The sequence below is a fragment of the Globicephala melas genome, chromosome 8 (genome assembly GCF_963455315.2).
Source record: "Globicephala melas chromosome 8, mGloMel1.2, whole genome shotgun sequence".
NCBI classification, from domain to species: domain Eukaryota; kingdom Metazoa; phylum Chordata; class Mammalia; order Artiodactyla; family Delphinidae; genus Globicephala; species Globicephala melas.
In genome coordinates, this window is record NC_083321.1 from 36,917,256 (window position 1) to 36,931,882 (window position 14,627).

The 14,627-nt window shown below is 43.4% G+C and overlaps 1 protein-coding gene across 1 annotated transcript in view; it reads right to left on the reverse strand.

The window, feature by feature from the left end:
- Window positions 1–7,289: 7,289 nt before the first annotated feature.
- ZDHHC13 (zinc finger DHHC-type palmitoyltransferase 13) overlaps window positions 7,290–14,627 on the reverse strand; it is a 51,942-nt gene continuing 44,604 nt past the window's right edge. The window contains exons 18-20 of the mRNA XM_030864907.3: window positions 12,591–12,748; window positions 10,211–10,308; window positions 7,290–7,907 (exon numbers count right to left, since the gene is read on the reverse strand). Coding sequence (XP_030720767.2) covers window positions 7,769–7,907; window positions 10,211–10,308; window positions 12,591–12,748 — 395 coding nt within the window. The 3' untranslated portion in view covers window positions 7,290–7,768. The remainder of the gene's footprint in view (window positions 7,908–10,210; window positions 10,309–12,590; window positions 12,749–14,627) is intronic.

Below are 14,627 nucleotides of genomic sequence, written 5' to 3' on the forward strand. Positions count from 1 at the left end.
CCTTTTCCCAGAGCTATATAAGAGATCCCATCATTGTCGATCGAACAATTAATAACACCAGGGATGAAATGAATTAACTAAACCAAACCCCCTTTAACCTGCACTGACTTTAAAAGCAATATGCTACCTTGGCCCTTCACTAGGAAGTCCCCCACACTAGGGACTTCCAGGCTTGCTGAGGGGTAAGATACATGTGAAATGACTACCAGACAGTGCAACCTATTCCTCCACTGCAGTTCAGTTACCAGCCCCACTTACCACACACCCAGGAGACAAGCAAAAAACTTCAGTCATCCTTAGCTCTGCCCTCTCCCACATCCCCCCTTGCCTCATTCCCCAAGCCTCCCTGATTCTGACTCCTCCACGCCCACTCTTCGGTATGTGTATCAATCGGCTACGGCTGCCATAACAGAGTACCATGGAATAGGTGGCTTAAACAACACAAATCGTTTTTTCACAGTTCCGGAGCCTAGAAATCTGAGATTAAGGTGTCAGCAGGGTTGCTGTCTTCTGAAGTCTCTCCTTGGCTGGTAGATGGCTGCCTTCTCCCTGTGTCTTCACATGGTCTTCCCTTTCTGTATGTGTGTGTGTTGTAATTACCTCTTCTTATATGGACACGAGTCATCCTGGATTAGGGACCACCTGAATCACCTCGTTTTAACTTAATTATCTCTGTAATACCCTATCTCCAATTATAGTCACATTCTGAGATACCGGAGGTTAGGACTTGGACATAGGAGTTTGGGGGTATAGGGGGGCACAGTTCTGCCCATAACAATATGTCATATAAGGACTTTCACGAATTGGTCTTGGACTTAACCCATTCAACTTAGCTTTAGACAATCTCCTCCATACAAGCCCCAGCTACATTCAAAGACCTGAAGCTTTCCAAATACTACGAGTACCCTCACCCCATCGTGCTTTTGTGAATGCTATTTTTTTGTCTGGAATGTCAGGAAGATGGAACCTCCTCCCAACTCCTTAGCCTGGTGAACCCCTAGTAATCAAGTCACAGGTCAAATGCCATCTCCTCTGCAAAATCTATTCCTGAACTACCTGAGCAGAATTAATCCACCTCTGTATTCTCATAGCCAGTACATAATTAACACAGCACTTATCTCATTGCATTAAATTTTTAAACCCCCATCTGCCTCCTTGTTAGAATGTGACACACTTGTATTCACAGTGCTCGAAAAATAGTTAGGCACTTAATAAACATTTGTGGAGTGAGTGAAGTGGGAGAGACTGTAGGCTGGACTAAACGCAAATTCTACTAGAATATAAAAGAAGAGATTATTATATACTGGAGTGGAGGGGTTTGGAAATGAAAAAACAAAACAAAGAACCTTATTGTGGTTCAGCAGTGTCTGTGTTTCTCCTCTGCTTCCTGGGCACACTCTTCTACTGCATTTCCCAGCCTCCCTACCAGTGACCAGGACACATGCTGAGTTGGCCAATGGAGGCCCGGCCCCCTAGACCCCCAGAAAAGTCTCCACTCTCTCTTTGCACATCTGTGGATACAGAAGGCCCAGGGGACACTGAGGCCCTAGGAAATGGTGGAGCCATTAATTGGGAAGGAGCGTGGGTCCCTGCATGGAACAACACCTGCTAATTCTAAATGGGCTGTGACAAGAAGGAGAAGTAAGTCTGATGTTGTGTTAGGTCACCGAGATTTGGGGGATGCTTACTATCGTGTTAACTTCCTTGACTAACGTGCACCTGAAATAGTGGATGTGCTGCATCCAAGAGAGCTGCTATCAGTGTCCATCCCGTTCATTTAAGTCGCAGGGAGCAGCATCAGGATTTTGCCTGCTGTTTGTGAGATCAGTTCAAATGTGTGCTCTCCAACGTGACGATACAGGCATTTGGGAAAAGGAATGAAGTTACGGCATGGCGACACGAGTCACACGACTGCGCTTGCTTTGACTTTCAAACAAAACAGAAACAAAGCCCTGCTATCGCCTCCAAGCTACTGCCTTCTCCCCTCTCCTTTCAGAGCCAAGCTGTAAGACTCGGTCCCATTTATTCCTTAGCACCTCGGCATCTGGCTTCCGATCCCCCCATGCCGCCACACCGCCGCACCTCCTGAGCACAAACTCTCCGGTCTCTCCTCGGTTGCTCTTCTCAGCCCTGCCTTCACTCCTGACCACTGCTTTCTCTCTGAAATTAGTTCCTCTCCTTGAATTCTATGACTCCGTCTCCCGACTGCCCTCATACCCAACCTCCTCCCAGCCCCCTCCCTTTCCTCTCCAGCTCCCTAGATCCATGTTCCATAAGGTCACATTCCTGCCCTTCTCCTCTCTCACTTTTTTTTTGTTTGCATTGGTTTTCATCTTTGGTCTATTTTTAGAATTGGTCTTCCCATTTGGGGAGGGGAACTCCCTTTTCATTTTCATCTCATTTTTCTAGGTGTCTCCTGTGACAATCTCATCCCTGTGCCGGTGACTCCCATCCATGCCCTGGCCTCCTTCCAGCTGTCTTAACTGTTCCACTGGATAGCTTTAAGTATCTCAAACAGGCCCCAACTACCAAACTCACCACCCAGTCTCTCCACACTGTTTCCTTTACTTCTCAGAACAGCACCACCGCCCCCTCATTCACTGGGTTCAACACTGCAAAGCCATCCTTGACTCCTCCTCTGCCTCAGTCAGCCACGGGGCCTGCCCTTCCCTCCTGTGCCTTCACTACTGGTTGCCTAGACCACAACTAAAAGTTTACCTCTAACATTTTTTATCTGTCAGGGTCCAGTCAGAAAAACAGAAATCACACTAGTTTTGTTTTTTAAGAGAGAAAATAATAGAGGAAATTGGTGCTAAAATTTTTGAAAAAGGAACAAGGGACACACTGACTTAACACAGAGATACAAACTGCAGCCAAGTAGCTACACCACCCCTGGGGCGGGGGAAACGAAGAGAAGAGATGGGGGTACCCTCATTTACATGCCTCAAGGACAGCTCTCCGGGGGGCTAGGAGTCAGACCTCTGAGGAGAGCGCCCTGCCTAACTGCTGGTGCTTCTAAGGGGCACCATGGAGCTGATCTAGGGAAACAGCTGGACACTGATTCCAACTGTCATTGTCGGCGTGAAGGGCCATTGTCTGAAGAGCACTGAGGGGAACAGCGGCAAGTAGGATGGAGTAAGTCCCTTCCCCCCTCCTGCTTCCAGTCTACTGGCAGAATTTAACGGAAAGTCGGCTGACAAGGAGACTGTAATTTCCGGAGTCCTAGCCCAGACACACAACGCAGAGTAGAAGGGGAAGATGTGGCACATTTCCCTACCACTAGCTTCTCTCTCTCTGGTCAATTTTCCAAAGATTTCTGAATAGCCAGCATTTATTGAGCCCTTACTATGTGCCAATTCTAAGCACTTTCAATGTATGAACTCATCTAATCCTCTTAACGGCACCTGGAGGTGTATACACCCCACAACATTACCCACAATACAAATAAGGAAACGGAGGCACCAGAAAGCTAACTCGTGTGCCCAGAGATGAAAGTAGCTTATAACGGACACATCCAGGATGCATACCCAGGGTGCCTTTCACACCTACATATACCCGAGGGAAAAGCCACAATAGGATAATGGGAGTGCAATTCCCAAAGTAAGTGATTCTCAAACTGTAGCACATACATGTAAGAGCATCTGGGGAACCTGACAAAATTCAGACTCCAGGACTCTCTTCTGAGAGACTGATTCAAAAGGTCTGAGATGAGAAATTTGAATTGCAAACACATTATCCCTGGACACCACCCTCCACACCCACCCCCCAGCCCCTGATTCTGATGTGAATGGTCTGTGGACCACAATTTGAGAACACTAACTTGGCAGGGGTTGGTGAGAAAATAAGAGAGGATATAACTTGAAAAAGTCCACTTGCCCCCAGACTGAGAATCAGCCTTCAACACAACTCTGATCACATCGTGTTCTGCTTAAAATCCCTCAATTCCACTCAACAGACTTATTCAGCAGATTCATGCAAATATTTATTGAACACATACTACGCGTTAGACAGTATTTTAGGTGCTTGGGATACATCAGTGAACAGAACAAAGATCCCTCATGGACCTTATAATCTGACAGGATGGAGAGGGAGACAGTATGCAGTAGGCAATAAATAAATCACACAGTATGTCAGAAGGTGGTAAGTGCTATGGGGGAAAAGGTAGCGTAGGGTAAAGAAGAGGAAAAGGGCAAGAAAAGGATGTTACGGGCTTCCCTGGTGGCGCAGTGGTTGAGAGTCCGCCTGCCGATGCAGGGAACACGGGTTCGTGCCCTGGTCCAGGAGGATCCCACATGCCGCAGAGCAGCTGGGCCCATGAGTCATGGCCGCTGAGCCTGCGCGTCCGGAGCCTGTGCTCCGCAACGGGAGAGGCCACAACAGTGAGAGGCCCGCATACAGCAAAAAAAAAAAAAAAAAAGAAAGAAAAGGATGTTACAACTTCCAAAACGTGGATGAGGGTAGGCCTCATTGAGAAACCGACATTTCAAAGAAAGCTGTGAGGAAAGGCACTATGGATTTCTGGGGTTACAGCAGTCTAGGCAGAGAGAACAGGCAGGGAAAGGTCTGAGGCAGAAGCATGCCTGGGAGGTATGTGGGATCAGCAAGGCGAAAAGCAAGAGAAGCGGTCAGATCCTATAGGGTCCTGCAGGCTACTGTCAGGGCTTCGGCTCTTCTTCTGGTGAAATGAAGAGCCACTGGAGGGTTCCTGAGCCCAGGAGTGACGTCATTCAATCTGCTTTGTACGAGGATCACCCCACTGCTTGTAACAGGGTGAGGGTAGAAGCAAGGAGACCAAATAAGAAAGCTGTAGTAATCCAGGCAAGAAGCGCTGGTAACTCAGGACTACAGCAGCAATGGTGGCCAAAAGGATTCAATTCTGGATATATTTTGAAGACAGAGCCAGTAGGATTTCTCAAAGAAATGAATCTGTGGTATTACGAGAAAAAGTAAGTTATCAAGAAAAGATTCTAAGGTTTTGGCCTGCGTAATGGAAAGGATGGAGTTTCTGATCAACTGATATGGGGAACACTGAGGGTAGGGAACAGGGTTGTGTATTTTTTATTCATTTACTTTAAAATGTATTGTATGTTTTATTTTTAATCGATTTTTAAAATCTATGTTTTATTTGTGCACATGGGGCTAGGGTAGAAATCAGAAGTTCAGTTTCAATTTGGACAAGTTAAATTTAATATGTCTATAGATGTTTAAGTGGGTATGTCAAGTACACAGTCTGGAGTTTGAGAAGGAAGTCCGAACTGGAGTTAACAACCTGGTGCGTTTGGGCACATAGATGGTATACGTCACTACACAATCCGATGAGATTATAAAGGAAGAGGAAGTGAGTTTAGATAAAGGGCAAGAAGATCAAGGAGTCGCCTCTGGGACATTCCACAATTAAATGGTAGGGGCGGCGGAAAAACAGCAAAGGAGATGTTAGGCTCTCAAGAGCAACCAGCGAGAGGAGGAGGAAACTCAGGGGTGCTCTCCTGGAGGCCAGGTGAGGAAAGTATATTAAGGAAGCACCTGTCAGATGCTGCTGGTGGGTTCTGTACGATGGACTTGGAGCTGACACGCAATTTAGCAACACAGAAGACACCGGTGTGCTTGACAAGAGCAGTTTCCATGAGGTGCTGGAGGTGAAAGCCTGACTGCAGATGGGTTAGGAGGAGGATGGGAGAGAGGACTTGGAGATATTGACAAGGTTTTCAAGAACTTTTACCTACAAGGGTAAAGAAATAGTTCCTTATTGCTCACTTTAATCTTACAGTTCCTTCCCTTAACATCGTTCAATGCCCCTGGTGATCTAGCCCCCGTCCACCTTTCCAACTTATTAACCAAGCTCCCCACTTCCAACATCCTATAGACCCAGGCTGTCATTGTTCTGACTATACTTTAGACTTTCCCGTTGTCTTTACTCATAGAGTTCTCTCCATCTGAATGCCTTTCACTTCCAACTCCCCATTTCCAAACTCAGTATCACTGAAAACCCTTTCTAATGCCCTATCATCCATAAACACTTCCTTGATTACACCCACCGAGGCTCTCCCCAACCTCTAAACTCTAACCGTATTTAATTTGCACCCCTCTTATAGCTTTTAGTATTTTCTACATTATACTATAGTTTCATGTATCTTAGCTTCCCCTCTAGACTGTAAATGCCATGATTAGTATGCCCAATTAAATGTTTTATGGCCTGCAACACCTAGCATGATGCTCCATAAATATTTGTGGAATAATTTAAAAATGAATGAAATGTGCTTTCCATGTTACATATCAATTAGGTGTGCTGCAATACAGTGGCTCTGGGAATTTGAATTTTAAACAAGTGAGCCCCAGGCCCCTGCCCTGTCCCTGTGACTCTGATCTAACTGGTCTATGGACCACAATTTGAGAATATTTACTTGGCCGGTGTTGGTGGGAAAGGAAGGGAGAGAGAAAAAGTCCTTCTGTCCCTTAAATGAGAACCAGTCTTCAAGCCACAATTGTGATCACATCATGTACTGCTTTAAAACCCTGCATTCATACAACAAATTCATTCAAATATTTATTGAACACATACGTGTCAGGTGGTATTCTAGGAGGCTGGGACCTCAGAGTGGGTAGCCCACTTGGTATCCATTTGACCTTGAAGAAAATACAAACTTCTTTAGGCTTTAGTTTCCTTATCTCAAAGCCTCTGTAGAAAAAAGGAGAACAGGTCTTTGAGGAACTGAAAGGTCTATGCCATTAGAGTACAAACTGTGGTCCAAAACAAGATGGTAAACAAAATAGGCGCTATCATTCAGGGCCAGCTGGACATGATAAGAATTTTAGCGCAATGGGAACCTAAGGAGGGGTTTTCAGCGGGAAGGTGCCATGCATGTCTAGGGGCGTACACACACACACACACACACACACACACACACACACACACACACACACACACACACACACACACACACACACACACACACACACACACACACACACACACACACACACACACACACACACACACACACACACACACACACGTTCAAGTTGAATTAGCATTTCTTCCAGAACAAAGAAAATGAGCAATTACAATCACACCAGTCGAATGTTTTAAGGGTACTAAGTAAAAATTGTAATTAATCTTTAAGATTTCCCGTTCAATTTTCTAAGCAAAACGGAAAACAAAATTAAATCTTGTTATTGCTACTAACAGTGATCTCAGCTCATTCCTGGGATTTGGGAATTTTTCTTCACATCCTATATATACCTTTTCTCAATTTAAGATTCAAGAAGTGTCAAGTGTCAGAAACTAAGTCTCAACTACAAAAAAAAAATTTTATTAAGTGTGAAAGCAAAACAGGTACATCTATTTAAATATTTTTTTACATATTTATAGATAAAACAAAGACAAATAATTTATCAAAAATTACAAGTTTAAAGAATAATACTATTTTGAAACAGCCAATAAAAGTATCTGAAAATACCACATTTTCTCCGTAATTGGTGAATATTATCTCCAAAAAAAAAAAAAAAAAGGAACTTGCATTTTCTTGTGAAAAATATAAAAGTTTTTTTTTTTAGATGTCTGCCAAGATTGTTCAGAAACAGTCCATCTTACTAAGTCTGAAAAAGTGTAAGCCTTTCTCGAGAACTTCTGTTTTTACCAAATGCTTTAAAAACCACCTGTGTTTTCCTTTGGGATTAGGTGAACTCTAAATCTTCACTGCACTTGCAGACCACAGGGCATCAACATAAATACAAACAAATCAGAGTGAGAGCTGTGGGTTGCTTTTCTTCACACTGAGCGAAGAACCTTCTCCTTAGCTGGGTGAAAGACCATGGTGTACTGTGACGTCCAGTCTACTGCACAGGGCTTGACCAAGCCAAAGCAGCCACACTGAAAGAAATCCGCGAGGTTCTGTGTGAACCCAAGGCTGCCAAGAAAGAAAGAGAACACGTCTTACTACATTTCCTGTTAGCATTTGACAAACATTCATTCAAACATAAACATTCACTGAGAATTTACAGTATACATCCTTCCAAGATCCTGCAGGAATCTAGAGGTGAATCAGACAGTTCTTGAATTTATGGCCCTTAAAACTGAAGCCCAGTTCCATTTCTGGACCTGAATCCCTATTTTGAGATTCCCTGGCTTGTGCCCAGCAACTCAAGTTCATTTTGGGTCCCCACTCACTAGAACAGTCACTGCCACCATTAAGTTTCTTTCTTTCCATTCCCACTGCTCTAATTCAGACTTGGACTATCTCAAAGGACAGACAGGCCAGAAAAACTATGATCAACAAGATGGGATTCTTCGAATTCTAAGAAACTCTAAATGGTGTCTCTGTCTCAATTCCTTCTAATTCATCCTACATACTGGAGACTGGTCCTCCAAACACCTGATATATTCATAGCCCCTAACCTCCCAGTCAAAACCCTTTAACAACATTCCTCTGCCCAGAGGCTCAAAGCCAAATCCCTCATCTTTGTACTCACAGCCCTATACACTAAAGCCCAGGACTCCTTGGGTATTGATGCTCCAAACTCATCTTTTGTTATAGCTACTCTGGCTTTATTTTTCCCATGATCACAACTGCATGGGCCATTCTTCTACCCTGGAACCCACACTCCCCTACTCTTCCATCAGGTAACACCCTTATCCTTTTAAGCCCTACCAGTTCTCAAGGCCTAGGTCAAGGCCCACTTCCCCTTTGGAGCCTTCCTGACTACATATCTTCAGCATCATTTTTTCCTCCATTAAATTCCTGAATGCTACTGTCTGTTCCAGTTATCATGAATATTCATTATTAGGCATATGCCCCATCTTTCAAGTGCCTAACCCAACGTCTTAAACACATCGGAACACATCTGTGTGTGAGGATGCATGTGCCACTGCTGCTGGTTACTGAGAGTGGTCAAGAAATTTCCAAGGCTTCTAAGAAGGTAGCTTCCCAGGCAGGGGGTTGCCCACACGGAACTGATGGGGTGGAAGCAGGGAGGCATGCTGGGGACCGACAGGGCCCAGTTCAAGAGCTGGCTAGTGAGTAAAAGTAACTTAGGGGAAGACAATAAGACAAATCTTTGGAAGCTAGTTTCAAAGTGGCTCCAAGGCTTTACCTTTAGTTCCTCCAGTAATGCTGCCATGTCTTAGCAATTCCTCAAAACGCCCCAACTCTCTCACCTCTGGCCCTTTATTCAGACACTTCTCCAGGGCTCGGGATGCCCTTCCTTCCTGCTCCCCACCCCACACCTTTCAAGGCTCAGCTTAAAATCCCACCTCTGTCACAAAGAGGTCCGTACTTCGGTGGAGTAAATATTCCTCCGGTTAAGTCACTGAGAAAGGGATTTTATTATCACTGCCAGTCTGAAACAATCATCACAAGCTTAACACGACTCTACACTCCATCACTTTGGCCGTCTCTTCCCAATTAAGTCAATTTCTCTCCTCTAAACACACATCATAGTCATATCCCAGGCTCTGATTTCCTTGTCTAACAGCCTAACAGTTTCATCTTGTACCGTGAGTGTGCTTTAAAATAGACTGCTCATGAGATATGCCGTGAGCAGGCAAATCCCTAGAGGGCACTGGGTCACCTCTGCAGCGCTCTCAGCCTCCAAGATCCCGACATATCTGACAGGAAGATAAGCTTCAAACCCTGATCTCTCATCTCATAAGATGACGGCAATCCTACAAACACTCTCATTTTCAGCTGGGGACAGGTTTTACACAACCAGTGCTCTGGGGAAAACATATCCCAAACCTGAAAAAGTAACTCTTCCCTGACACAGGTGGGCACTTTAAACATCGGGCTAAAAGAATTACTGGTGATAGAAAGTCAGGTTGAAAATCCTGGCAAAGCTCACAATCTAACGCTTTCTACGGAGAGCCCCGTGGCTGGCTTTCTCAGCCACGTGCTTAGTTATCTCACGCTGACTTCATGCCAGCAATATGCAACCTTGTGACCATGTGGCTTGACTGAAGAGATCTCCCATCTTGGCAAAACTTCAAAGTCACTTACTGTTTGTGCTGAGTCCAGCAGACTAAATCTTACCACCTTGGGGCTCATGACCTTACCACTCATCTCCTGTCACTGAGGCTTCCAAGAAAGAAGAGGTTCAACTCCGTCAGCCAGTTAGAGGATGGCAGCAGGGCTGTGGGTGGTGACACTAGGTCGGGAAACCAATGGCGAGGCCAGCACCTTCCACCGGCTCAGTGGGCAGAATAGGTCCCACTTACTTGTATGGGGTCCTCCTGAGGGACAATGTCTGTTTCATGTGCCTGCTCTGCTTCAGCAGGCTGGTTCTCTCATGAGAGGTAAGGCCCAGAAAAGCAATCTGAAAATGAAGGTGGGAAGGTACATGAAAAACACTACCACATCGAGGCTCATCACTCTTGGCATCGCATCACAGGACACTGGCAAACATTCAGTTCTCCCCTAAAGGCAACATCACCTGGACTGCTAACCAATGATCACGGTGAGGGCAAGGACAGAGCAGCTCAAAACAAGACTCCTATGTAAATCTAGTAGCTGGGCAATTCTTTTTTTTTTTATTGTCTGACTTTTATTAACCTTCAAGAAAGCAGAGTGCATTGACTCAGTCGTGAAATGATTGCTTTAGTAATTCAAGCTGTGGCTTACGGCCATGTTTAGACTCTCAACACATTCAGCATTCAACTTCCAGGTGAATCAAACAACATAAGGTCAGCATTAATGCAATTATCTCAACCTCTATACGCTTCTTAGTATCTCTTTGAAAAGGGCCAAATAAAAAAGTTAATCTGAAGTGAAGAACATTTAAATCCATAAATTTGGGGAAGTGTAAGAATTAAGGTAACTTTAAAAACTCTCAAATCATTAAAACCAGTATTTTTCACTAAGCTATCTCACCTAATCCTCAAAATAATTCAAACATCAAGTTCCTTACCTGTAAGACAGAGATTATCACAGCATCCTCATCGGATTCTCTAAGGATTTGTGATAAGATATTTAAAATGATTCAGTGCACAGGCTGACAGAGATGAAGTAACTGGTCCAAGGCCACACAGCTTAGAAAGTGGCAGAACTGGGGCGGACACCTCAGTCAGTGTGAGAATAAAGCCCACGGTCCTTGCCAGCCATCTATATGCTCAGTCTGACTCCCTACGGTCAAAACCATGACTCACCTGAGCACTCAGGAAACGAAAGGCTTTAAATAACTGGACCGTCTTGTTTATTAAGAAAACAACTTTACTCTGAATTCCTGTTTTTGAAAACTATCCAAAATTTTGAGTCCACTCTCCTGCCTCAGAGAGTATAAACAAACTTTCTTTTAAAAAGTAAAGATATTATAGCCTCAAATGTACTTATTCTAAGAGTCCAGGAAAGAAGAAAGAGAATTAGAACTGATGTCCCAAATCTTAGGTTCTGCTTCTAACTCCACCTCTGACTGAGCCCTATGGCCATAAGCAAGGCGCTCAACATCTCTTAGGTTTAGTTTTCTCATCCATAAAATGGAAACACGACTTTGGCACAGACTCCATCTCAAATGTCTGTGAGGCCATTGACGGGAAAGTGCTTTGGAATACGTAAAGCATATATAAATATGAGGTATTACAAATGATTATAATATTAATAATCATTGATGCTAATATCCACTCTTACTGCCTGAGTCTGTAGATGTCAGATAGGAGACTAGGACAGGTATTATTCAGAAACCTCAGTTCAGCCAGTAGTATTAGCTTAATTCCTTTCCTTAGCCTTTCCCCCCTTTTTCTTACTTTATTTTTTATTATTATTGCAGAATTGGTTACTCTCCCATAAAAATGGAATACATCTTGCTTTTGCTGAGTAATGCTCTAATGATCTGAGCTCTGGCAATAACCAGCTCAGATGATCACGGCTGTCTATTCCACGGGGGCAGGCCGTAGCAACAATGAGAATGAGGTTATGCTCGTAAGCGAAGGCAGGCAGCAGGGAGGGGACAGGAGCGTCACAGAAAGCTGAAGGTGGTGGCTACTGCCCCAGAGCATGAGCTTTCTAACGGTCACGACCTACTCTGCAAGCGTAATTACCATGTCTGTTGGTTAGTGATACATCTTTCATTTCTTCCCCACTTCCATCCACTTAAGTACTGCATAATAAGAAGGATAACAAACAGGGCTGGGAAAAGTGAGGGAACATAATCATCTCGCATTTGCACAATGCTTTACAGTTCATACCATGCTTTCATACGCCATATAATTTAATTATATGATGGAAAAACCCCTTGAAATGAACTGTCAGAAGACCTAAGTTTCCAGTTCTGATTTTGCCACTCACTGGGTGACCTTGAGCAATTCAATTCACCTCTCTGTACCTCTATCTGTAAAAGAGGTCAGATTAGATAAATCCTAGGGCTACACTAACACCTTATTACTCTAACCTTTAAACCACCCTGCGAGAGTAGACAGGCATTATTATCCCCATTTTACAGACAAGGAAACTGAAATTCGGGAGTCAAATGACATGCCCAGACCCACAGAGTAAGTGACAGAAGTGGAACTCAAATCTAAGTCTTCTGATTTGAAATTCTAGTCTTTCTATCTCACTATGGGGTATTGGAAATTTTACTCAAAGGCATTATAAGAAGATAAATACCTGAAAGAGCTGAGTTAGTAATAAAAATGTTGACCATGAGAAATGGAAAGTTGCTAACGTGAAGATATATACGACCCAAGGGGAACAGGCCACGATCTGATTGAGGTAGGTCCACAGTCCATCTGCTTTGAATGTTGTGACACAATGATTTGACCAATCTGTGAATTCACAAAAAAGGAACCCATTATTTAAAAAGGCAACAAACTAGTGATCATTCCTCAAGAAGATAAAAATCACTGCAGTTCTGTTTAGGGAGAAGAGAAAGTAAGACATGATGGCACAGATCAGAACTCAACTTTAAGATTTTATCTTCCAAATAAATGTCAGCTCAACAAAGATTAAAAAAAAAAGATACCTCACTGTTAAGGCCATGATAATACTGCATTGGTAGTTGGCAATGAGGGAATAAAAGCAAAAAAGGTCTATAAAATCATCACTAAAATTAGCATATTCAGTATAAAATACACTGGCCAGAAGTTAATTGTTCAAGGACTTGATAACTGGGAATGATTATATATTTAATAAACATTTGTCCTAGAAAATTCTCTATCGTATCCATGTCACAGCAAGATAAGGGTCTATTACAGAACAGAATATAAACTCTTACTAAGGGTTCAGATCAACAGGCCATTCCTGTGGGCACAAGAAATCCTATAAGCACCTAGATACCACTGGACCACAGCCTACAGCATGCAGTTACTGGGTGTACTTCTGCACTGGGACCATAATTAATCCTGCAGGGGTAGAAAAGCCAGGTGAGAGAACTCATGAGTCAGACACCCCTAGGAAAAGAACAGAGAACAAGATTCATATGGTCGCAGCTCAGTTTTTCCCCAGGAACATCTATTTACATGCCAATCAAAAGTGAGGCCTTCACTATGGGCTTCATGATATTGACCCCCTAACCACAGCCAAGAGCAGCAGTAAGAACACAGGTAGGAAGCAGCAGAAATAAGGGAACAGATCTTCAAGGTTATGTAAAACCAATGACTTTAAACAGGCATCATGAGCATTCATAAAGGACAAGGAAATAAGAATTGTGTAGATTTGCACCTTGAGGTTTCATAAATGCCTCTGACAATTTGATAAGTAGTTTCAGACATTTTCCCAAAGCAGCACTTAAGAGCTCCTGGGACAGGAAGAAAATGAGTCCATGACTTAACTATCAACTGTCTGTCCATTTTTTCTTTTTGAGTCTCATTTGATTTCCAACGATCTTTCATGAATATATGCCAGAAGAATTCTAAGGGCAATCATCATAGAGTAACAATCAAGGTAAAAAACTTAAGGTAAATTACACTTTCTTTAGAGCTTCTCATTAGGACTGCAAAGAAAGATGCATTCCATGTACCTGACATAACAAAAAAAAGAATATCATTTCCAACAGCAGGCAGAGGAAACAGCTGCTGAGTGGGAAAGAGTATCTACTTTCTTTCAGCTTATGGATTTCTACTGCTCCCTTCTGGGAATTTTTTTGATAACACAGCATGACTTTGAATGGAAATTTTCATAGGACTGATTTCAGATTTATCAAAGATATGGCTGCAAATGGCCACATGCATTATGTTATGCAATGTAACACTTTAATATGTACTAACACTACATTCTCATCAGGTGGTCACTGGCTAATGATAGGGAACGCATATTGCTCCAGGTCAATCATTTTCATCTTCAAACAACTCTGACAGTTACAATGTTCTTTCTAACAATGATCTAAAATCTTTCTCCCTGTAACTTGCGGGATGCTGACACTTTGAGTGACTTACTGTCCACCCTGAAAACAGACCTCACAAAAGGGGAAATGCATGGAGGCTGCACAGAGTCAGAGTAGCTGGAACCGGATCCCACGAGGAGGATGAGGGTGCACAGCAGCATTCTGGCACCAGGAGCGTTAATGAGAAACAAAGGAGGTGGGATGACAATGAGGCCTCATTAGAAAAATGGAGCACAAGTTCGTTTTTGCCGTCTGTGAAATAACGATAAATGACAGGATGCGTGCATTCGGTGTAAAGAAATACTGTCAGAATATAAATAGGA